A 10,798-nucleotide genomic window follows, 5' to 3' on the forward strand; every position below is an offset into this window, starting at 1 on the left:
TTTTTTTTTTTTTTTTTTTTTTCAATAAGTACATTAATAAAATCTACAGTTCTAACTCCTGATACATATTCAGTACTTATAAATTCAAACTACAGTCTCTCACAGTTAAAAATGGTAAATATCTTGTATTAAGGTCATCATCATTGTTTGAATATCTGCAGCATGATAAATTGCTGTTCGTCCCATTCTATGAAGTCCAGCATCTTGAGATCTGGCTTATTCATTTCATTGGCCCCTCTTTCCTACAGGTATCTTACCTTGTCAGTGCTTAGCACTTTTTCACCTAGTACTCTTTGTCTATTCACATCACATGTCCATATCAGTCCAGTAACTTCATTTGGCTACATTGGCTGAGGCTTTTAAGACCTAGTCAGTCTCCCATCAGTTGTGCCAAGGAGAATCCTAGTGTTCACAATAATTTGCAAATCTAATTTTCTCACAAGAATAGAGTTGATCCAGCTCCCCTGCCCTATATAGTAGTAGGTATCCTGTTGGTTAGATGGGTTTTTTAATCTTCAGTTTTTCATTGTGTACCATAGCCATATCTTATCAGAATAGTTATCCTGGCGTTTCCCAGTACAATCATTAAAATTGCCTGCTGTGATGTCTATATTTAACTGTTTCACAGCCACACTTATTTAACAATATTCAAAATTGGTGTTAAGAAAGGTATCCAGCAATAGAAATAATGCAAAAACTTGTACATACGAGCAAGATGTAGTCTTCTTTCTCTTCAAAAAGGGCAGTAACTCCAAATAATAACTGACTTGGACTGCCATCATGGAAAACATGCAAAACGATGATGATTGTTAAATTTTTATTTTCTATCTCATTAGGTATAGGACACAGAAACATAACATTGAAGTGTGATTACGGTCTGTTTTCAAAAGGATTCTCTATACGCAATTGTTTTTACAAAAACTCATTTTTAGACAAATGAACTGTTATGTAAATGTACAGAATACTTTAAATACAATGTAAATTAACTGTGTATGTATTCTTTTACGTATGTGATTATATTTAACTTGTTTATTCTTTATAGCCTTCATCTAATACAGTGAGCCTTCAGGAATCTGTTCACCTGGTGACACAAGGTACAACTGGATTAAGCACATGGCAGGTATGTCTAATTATAAGATCTGTCAAACTGTTTTTATCTATTTATTTCTATATTTAAGAGATGAGGAATTATGTACATTATTTACATTTGACGGATATGTCCTCATCTTGCTTGTTATTAACACAAAATTTCAGCTGATATACCCTCCGGTCATCATCAGGTGTCTTGGGGAAATTTCGAACCTGGGTTCTCATGTTATTATTATTACTATTACTGATCAGGTCACTGCCTGGAATCGAACTTGGAATCTTGGGGTTAGTAGTCCGCACTCTTAACCAGTACAATGGAGTGAATTTTAGGGCTTATAAATCTAATATTTTCCTACCCTTTCTTAATACCGGTTCCCATATGCTACTCATATCTGCATTTGGTCTACTTAGGATACAACAACCTCCTAGCAGACCAAGTGCGGATATGAGTAGCATATGGGAACCGGTATTAAGAAAGGATAGGAAAATATTAAAATTTATAAGCCCTAAAATTCACTCCATAATTGCCCACGGGCATATGGTGTAGTGGTTAAGAGCACGGACTACTAACCCCAAGATTCCAAGTTCAATTCCAGGCAGTGACTTGAACAATAATAGTAGTAATAATAATGATATCAGAAAATACCTTAGGAATGAGAACCCAGGTTCGAAATTTCCCCAAGTCACCTGAAGAAGGTTGGAGGGTATATCAGCTGAAACATTGTGTTAACAACAAACAAGATTAGGTCAAATGTAAATATTGTTGTTATCTAGTGATTACATTTTATGTTGATGTCGGGGAATAAAAATGACTGTTGATCTTACAAATAGACATTCTCATAAAATTTATTTCAATAGTTAAAATAATAATGGCTATTTCTATCTACAGTTTATTTATGCAGGATCTTAACGTTTTACAATGGTGACGAAATAAGATGTGGACATAAGATGGAGTTAAGTCTCTTGGTTATTGATTTAGGATTTTTTTCGATTTGAGGATGTTGAAATATCCTTAGATTTAGTTTCATTGGCTTCTTAATTTATTGCTTTTAGCTATTTAACTTACCCTCTCACGACGATTAATCAATCCAGTATTAAACTCTTTCCATTTTATTTTTAAGTAAGACTAATATATTCCTTTAACATATTGCTGCCTTCTTCTTTCTTGTCTAAATATAACAAAGTAAACTAATTTAAATAAAAATTGCTTATTTTAGTTAGAAACAAAGTCAAGGCTACAGAGTTGACTTGATTTATTGATATTAATGGTGTTACATTTTACATTGGTGTGTGATAAAAGAGGTTTGCTTCCCAACTACATGGTTTTGATTTCAGTCTCACTGCATGGCACCTTGGGCAAGTGTCTTCTACTATATCCCTGAGGTGACCAAAACATTAACTGGAGTTTGTAGACAATTGAAAGAAGCTCATCGCGTGTGTGTGTGTGTATCAAGAGATGGCTTCCTATGGAAGGAACACATCACCAACAATGAAGTCCTCCAGCAGGTCACGTTTCATGCATGGACAATGGGCAGGCCATGTTTCATGCATGGACAAATCCAGAATGCCAAAAGTCATATTCTACAGGGATCTCAGCCAGGGCGAAAGAGACAGAAGAGTAAACACCACCACTCCCAAAGCATTTTAAAGACTGAAATACCAGCTTCCTCCAGATAGAGATAGACTCCACGTGATGGGAGAAAGTGGCAATACCTGGGAAAGTATGGCATCCAGACCATTGCAAGCAACTTTGAGAAGGACAGAGCAACTGCAGCAGCTGAGAAATGCCAAATGGCTCCCATCTGAGCAAAACCTACATATTTGCCCAAAGTACCTCAAAGCCTATCAGTCAAGGGATCAGTTTACATAGCCACTTAAGGGCTTGCTGCTTTTCCTCATGATTTTTTCGACATGAACTGCCGTCATTATTGTGTGTATGTATAAGCATTTAACAGCTATCTTCCATGCTGGCATGGGTTGGACAGTTTGACAGGACATGGCAAGCCTGAGGACTATGCCAAACTCCACTGTCAGAATGGACTGGCTTTTTTTATATGGCATCAGCACCAGCGAGGTCTGCTTTGGCATGGTTTTTACAGCTGGGTGCCCTTTCTAACACCAACCACTTTACAACAGACTGGCTGCTTTTTACATGACACCAGCACCAGTGAAGTCTTTTGTGGCATGGTTTTTACAGCTGGATGCCCTTCCAAACACCAGCCACTTTACAGAGTGGACTGGGTGCTTTTTACATGGCACCAGCACTAACAAGGTCACCAAGTAACTTGCTAGACAAAGATCCTTTGAGAGGAGGGCTGGTGTTGAAGGAGGTGGCTTTGTAACAGGTGATGAGAGGTTAGAGGAAGGACAGAAGCAGGTATCTTGCTGTAGAGATAGATGATACCTGGTTGCCCCAGTTAGAAAGAGATGGTGGTGATGTACCATGGACATACTCTCGTAGTACTCTCATCATCATTTAACATTCGCTTTCCATGTTGGCAGGGTTGGATTGTTTGACAGGAGATGGTTAAGCAGAAGACTGCACTGGGCTTCAGTGTCTGTTTTGGCATGGTTTTTTTTACAGCTGGATGCCCTTCCTGAATGGGATGGTTGAGGATTGTCCAGGTTGTGTGATTAGGAAGTTCACACAATTCCAAAAAGGGATTGGGGAGGGCAGTGACTGGTGACAGGGGAAACAACAGGATAATGATACAGTTGGCAGGGCAAGGAGGATAGAATTGGGCTGCAGGAATGGGGAGGAGGAGATAGATATAGTGCATGAAGAAGAGATGTAATTTGGTTTATTGGAATAGGGTTGTGAAAAACTAAATGTTAAATGTGGGTGGAAAACACACTGCTTCCAGAACTCAGTTTCACTGAGGTGGGCAGGTCTTCTCAAGAATCTCATATCCCCAGAAATCTCAGTCCATCATTATCTCTTCCATGAAGCCCAACATCTATATATATGTTTTTGTGTATATATATATATATATATATGTGTGTGTGTGTGTTTGTGATCTTTCTTCTAATAGTTGTAAATAAGTATCACTTTTGAGTAAGTAGTATCATTGATTTTCAATATTCTGTGGAAACATATCTGGCCATAGAAAAATATTACCTTACTTGAAAATAGATGAGGGTTAGCAACAGGAATGGCATTATGTCATAGGAAATCAGTGAGCTGGCAGAAATGTTAGCAGGTCGGGCAAAATGCTTAGCGGTATTTCGTCTGCTGTTACATTCTGAGTTCAAATTCCTCCGAGGTCGACTTTGCCTTTCATCCTTTCGTAGTTGATAAATTAAGTAACAGTTACACATTGGGGTCAATGTAATCAACTTAATCGCTTTATCTGTCTTTGTTTGGCCCCTTGCGGGCAATAAAGGAATAGGAAATCAGCCTCATTAAACTCCATCCAGCCCATGGGAAAGTGGACATAACATCATCATCGTCGTTTAACGTCCGCTTTCCATGCTAGCATGGGTTGGACGATTTGACTGAGGACTGGTGAAACCAGATGGCTACACCAGGCTCCAATCTGCCAGTAATGATATTTCAAAATCAGGCCAAGTTCAAATTCAAAAGAGTAGAACATTGAATTCAGGTTAACTTTACTAGAATCTGATCTTCTCTACTTGTGAAAGCATTAAATAGAAACTTAGAAATGTCTGATTGTTATTAATTAATGTTGTATGCATATTGGGGTAATGTTTGTTTGAAATATCTTTTTGTGTAGTTAATGAAGAATATTGTTACTCCATTGCCTAAATAATTATATAACAAATCAATCTAAAAATATTTCATTAGGAATTCCTTAACTAATTATCATCATTATTTATTATAAAAGATTTGCTTTAAGCAAAGATTATTAAACTAACAAATGTTATACATAATAATGTTTATAATGAAAACCAAGCACAAATCATTATATATAACGAGCAAGAATAATATAAGTATACAATCAACGACAAGTATTTAATAAACATATCTATACTTGAAATAATATAATTATACATATCAATTAAGATCATTGTTTTTTCTTTGATATTTAAATAAACTTTATATATTAAACAAACTCAAAAAAAATTATTTTAAGTAACCAGTGGTACATCTAATTCTTTCAAAATCTAACAGTGAATCCTGCTTTTACAGTTGGTATTGTTTTTGAAGTTTATCTTTAGCAATGTCTATCTTGTTATGAGTGGCTATTAAAGGATATATAAAATTGTTAGAGTTTAGTTTTAGATTTTAATGTCTTATTTTAAATTTGCTAATTATTCTTACTGGAATAATATTAATCACTAGTACTTCCAATCCAAACTAATCTTTGTATAATCTTTTGATTAACATATCTGTAGCTACTTTGTAGTGTGAACACCCCAGGTTTATTGTCAGCAATGAGGGCAACATACCTTACAATCTTTGCAGGTTCCTTACCAAGGTGAACAAGTCATTTGATTTAAGTGACTAATCCCCCTACCTTAAAACTTCAGGCCTTGTGTCTGTATTAGAAATAATTATTCTCCAGCAGTTGATTATTTCTTTAAGAAAATCCCAGAAAGGTGTGAATTACAGGTATTGCATCAATTTTTTAGTATGGCAACTAATTAGTGAAGAACTGATTTAATACAAAATGTTAATATTAATCTCGCTTATACTTCTTGAAAATTTTGGCTTCATCTTTCTTCTAAACACCTGTCTGAATACTCATCGCTTTTGGAAACTAATTCCATTGGCATTCCTCTCTTGAAGAAAAATTTCAATTATCTTTTATATTTGTTGCAGGCTGCTCAACATTTAGCTGAATGGTCCATTGAAAATAGCGAGGTATTTCAGAATAAGTAAGATATCATTTTCAAACATATTGGTCATAAAAGTAATTTTGCTACTAAAAGAAGTTCAGACTCTACATTGTCTTTTTTTATTTGAGCACATTTTTAATAGCATGTATTGAAGATCAATTATGCTCAAACTCTTTTAAGTAGTCTATCTGAATTGCATGTTTATAATATTTTGTATTTAACAAGTATAATAAATATGAGATAAATACTTTATTTGCTGGTGTATAAGACGCACCCCTATTTTACAAGTATATTTTGGGAAGTAAAATAAATTTAGTAAGTTTTGTCATACACTTCTTAAAAGTTATTTTAAAGAAGTTTTGTTGGGGAAAACTTAGGATTTTGTGCATGTAAATGCAGTGCTGCAACAGTGTATTGGAATAAAGTTTGAACTACAAATTCATCATAAACAAACATTATACAAGTACTGTATTTCAGTTTTGTCTTCTTTCAGATCATTTATATAATTGTGTATATTTTTATGGAGAGAATTGATATTCAAGATGTTAACACTTGTAGTTTTGGCTATGATGTTTGTGTTACTAAAATCAACCATCCGAGTTGTACACCACCTCTATGGTTTTTGCCATCCACTCATTGCAATTAGCTGACAGGCAAATGAAAATTTAACATTCCTTTCATTTTTCTAGCAGAGGTTTCATTTAGATAATTAAAAAATTATTTTTAAAGGTAACACAGCCATTACATAATGTTAGGCCGTATCTGGTGGGGGTTATGTAAGCTGGGAAAGAAAGTATAATGAAATGATCTGACCTCTCCACAAGACTGCTGACATGCTGTAAGTAATGTCTTGTCAGTTTATACTAGGAGACTGACATTTTGGCTTGTTTTCAATATTTTATGAGTAACAATTATTATGCTTATTCAGCTCCCTAGCCCACAATACTTGGTCTCCCATCTGTAATTTGGCCGCATTAAACACAGGGCACTGTTTTGATTCATATAGAAATAAAAAAGCTTGTTTAATATGCCAGCAAATATGGTAATAGTTGCTGTTAAAACAGTATTTGTATTATTCATTCCACAGAATGCATATTCATTTCATAGTAATTTAAATATTACTATGCATGTGTTAGCATTCATCTTATGATATGTTTGCTTATGTAGAAAACTTTATATGGCTAGTTGCCTGTATTCAACTAAACTCTGGTTGTGCTAAAGATTTCATCTCACTCTTTTGCTATATAGAAGTTGCTTCTGCTTATCTTTTCATTAATTTTTTTCTTTATTTGAATTACATTTCAATGCTGTTTAAACAATGTATTTTTACTAACAGCTATTCAGAACTGAAGTAATTTAATTTCTGGATATGGCAGCGAGCTGGCAGAAACATTAGCATGCTTAGCGGTATTTTGCCTGGCTTTACGTTCTGAGTTCAAATTCCACTGAAGTCGACTTTTCCTTTCATCCTTTCAGGGTCAATAAATTAAGTACCAGTTACATACTGGGGTCAATCTAATCGGTTGCCCCTCCCCCATCCCTTCCCAAAAATTTCAGGCCTTATGCTTAGAGTAGAAAAGAATTTGGTTTCTGGATCTGAAGAGTTTTGACTACATTGAAATACTGCAAATATTATTCTCTTAGCTTCAAGATAATTCTTGTCATTGCTTTGCTGTTTGTTATTCCTTTCAAAATCCCTTTGGGACTTGTAAAGTACCAGTCAAGTACTGGTGTAGGTGGGGGGAGTATTAATTAGCCCCATCCCCTCAAAATTGTTGGCCTAGTACCTAAATCAGAAACCATTATTTTCTGAAATTAGTTGTAAAACATTACTTATAGTAACTTATGGATTATCTGTCAGAATTGAGGAACTCTGTATGTTGTCCCTCAACCTGTTAGAAACAGTAGCTAATCAATCTCTCAAACTTTTCACAGTTTTAAAAATGGAAGGACACATTAGATAATGTAGTCTTACTTACCCCTAAAAAGATTGGAGCTGATTAGGGTTGGAATTATTTTGAACATGTCTCCTCTGCTTAGTCAGGTCTCACTTGGGGCTAAGTGGTAACAACTGGCAAGTAAAATAGGTAGCAGCTGTTAGTTTTTTGGGGTTTTTTTAAATAACAAAATATATTTTATGTTGAACTAATATTTTTCTCCTAATTATTTTTGCTTATTTGTTTACTATCATGTTTAATTTTTTTGTGCGTGTGTTGTTTCTTTCCAGAAAAATTTTGGAACTAGGATGTGGTCTTGGTTTGACAGGCATAGTAATTTGCAAGAATTGCCAACCAACACATTTTTGCTTTACAGACTGTCACCCTCAAGTATTGTATCTCTTGTCTAAGAATATTGAACTCAACATGCTGCAAAACAATCAAAGTGAGACAGACAATACCCAGGAGGACATTCACTTATCACCTATCAACATAAATAATAAAAACGATGAAAAAATAATGCGGAAGATTCGTCGACAGCTTAGTTTAAGTGCTGATAACAATACTTCAAATGACATGACTGATATCATTGAGATCTGCCTGTCTCCATCTACACCTCCTAGTGATGAGAGTGAAATCATGCAGAAAGACCCTGTGGAAGATTTTGCAGATTTTGAGCTCTACTCTAAGTCATGGAAGAAGGACTCTGAAAGCAAAATTGCTACACTTAAAAAAAATGACAAAATTAGTGTTGCAAAACTGGACTGGGAGTGTTTCGATGATAGTTTTCTCAAATGGTATTGTCCAGAAGTTATCATTGCTGCAGGTATTATCATCATCTATGTCATCAATAGTAATGCTGTGTTTCTTAATATTTCATATCATCACTTGCTCTATTACTTCACTTGATCCAGTATTTTCTCTTTAGAATCATTATATTACCTTTATGTACAGTTCCTGCTAAATGAATTTCAAACCTTATGAGTCATATTTCTGTACCTTTCAGTAAGTTACATCAGCCTTCAAGTTAGACAAAAATTCCCATTGTTGTTAACTAATCATAAAACTAGTTTCTCTTTTGAAAGTTTCATTTTTCAAATTGATAACCAGGAACTATTTCAGACTTTTATTCTATGAATTCTTTCAGTATGTTTTTTTTTGTTATTTAGTTTCTGTGTTAACTTGGGAGGTGGGTGTGATTTTTGCTAAAAACAATAATTGCCCTTCCTACCACAAAATTCTGAAGTGGTGGATTGCTTGTCAAGGCATATAATGTTATGTACCTTGATTAAGAATAAAACACAACAGCTTTGAACTCTTGAAAATGTTGATAATCCTGTACTATAATTGTAGTAGCCCTGTAATTGCAATAGATTGAAATACATTTTGTTAAAAAAATTTTTTGTAATTTTCTTAGCGTTGTAAAACTGTGATTCATAACGATGAACTTCATTATCTTTCAGATGTGGTTTATGATACAACAGTAATTCCATCCTTGGTACTTGTGTTGAAAAAATTACTGTCTGTTACTCTTGAGAATGGTGAAAAGCCAGTGGCTTATGTAGCATCAACTGTGCGTTTAGAAGACACTCGAGATCAGTTCCTGTTTACATTAGGTAAATGGTCAATATTTTCTTAATTTCTCTCTCTTTTGTTTGTTTGTTTTTTTAAGTAACCCTATTCCCACAATTTTTATTACTGAGAGTGTAAACTTTCTCTTTCTTTTGTAATTTCCTGCTTCTTTTGATGTCCTGTGAACACCTGAGTGAAATAAATGAAAAACAGATACAATCTAATGAATTATTTTAAATGTTTTTTTCTTATGTTGATTTTTGATGTAAGTCACATGTCTTTGGACCCATTAACAGTGTAAGCTGAGGTGTGCCTGTACTTGTCTTTCTATTACAGAAGATTTAAAGTTTTATTAATGGATGATTTAGTAAATTCCTGAAGTTGAAGTTATTTGGGTTGATAAACTATTGCACACTTTCTTTAGTATATCTGAGAACATGTTTCATTTATGCATTTATATTTTATTTTATAGGTGTTCAAGATCTTCATTTTGAATCCTTGATGGCACCTAATGATGATATTTTGCATTATGACCGTGCTGTGCCAATTGAGTTGTTGAAGATAACTGCAATGTAAAGACAAGGACTGATACAAGCAGACTGCTGGCAACCAGATCTTACTTTTTATCTCTGATCAATATGATCAAATATTTGTTGTTCAGTATTTATGTTGATATACAAGTTGTAGTAATCATTACTATATTTTTGTTTATTATTATTATTATTATATTTTTGTTTAATATATTAAGCTTGGTCGGCCGTCTTCTATTTTCAGATCCATTTACAAATTTTCTTTATAATCTGGACTAACAATCTCATATAGCATTGTTATAGTGAATATTCTTTGATATCATTCAGTTTCAAAATACTGCTAGACATGACCTGCAATTATAAAAATATTTAGTAATCTTATATAACCATTGAAGCATGATAATTAGGCTTAAAACCATTGGTTTATAAGATTACTTTTGCAGTAAGTGAACTACGTTTTTATGCTTACTTTAAAAAAATTTTTCTATGAAAAGTTGTTTTTTTTTTTAAATTAAAAATTTAAAATCTAAAAAATTTTTATTTTAAAATACAAATATCTTTTCTTATTTGAAGAGAAGATGTCGTCAACTTAATAAGTTTCATTCCAAATTTCTGTTGAATTTATAGTTATATGATGTTATTAAAACTATAGTATTTTGTCTTCATTGAGAAGCCCATATTTCTATTTAACTGACCTCCAGGCTACACACTAGGATCCAGTTGACTGACTCTTTTTATGGTAGCCCATAAAATGTGCCTCTTTATTTTTAACAGAATGTTTATAAGAGAGCTTAAATAGTGCAGACTGAACATGAGTATGTATAATTGTGTATATATATATATATATATATATATATATATATATATATA

At 33.7% G+C, this 10,798-nt stretch overlaps 1 protein-coding gene across 1 annotated transcript in view; it reads left to right on the plus strand.

Annotated features, from left to right (window-relative positions):
• The window catches only part of LOC106872731 (protein-lysine N-methyltransferase EEF2KMT), a 13,204-nt gene extending 3,033 nt beyond the window's left edge, over positions 1-10,171 (plus strand). The window contains exons 3-7 of the mRNA XM_014919814.2: positions 1,043-1,120; positions 5,873-5,928; positions 8,117-8,652; positions 9,290-9,442; positions 9,871-10,171. Of these exons, the coding sequence (XP_014775300.1) occupies positions 1,043-1,120; positions 5,873-5,928; positions 8,117-8,652; positions 9,290-9,442; positions 9,871-9,974 (927 nt within the window). The 3' untranslated portion in view covers positions 9,975-10,171. The remainder of the gene's footprint in view (positions 1-1,042; positions 1,121-5,872; positions 5,929-8,116; positions 8,653-9,289; positions 9,443-9,870) is intronic.
• Positions 10,172-10,798: the final 627 nt, after the last annotated feature.

Source organism: Octopus bimaculoides, chromosome 2, assembly GCF_001194135.2.
Source record: "Octopus bimaculoides isolate UCB-OBI-ISO-001 chromosome 2, ASM119413v2, whole genome shotgun sequence".
Taxonomy (NCBI): domain Eukaryota; kingdom Metazoa; phylum Mollusca; class Cephalopoda; order Octopoda; family Octopodidae; genus Octopus; species Octopus bimaculoides.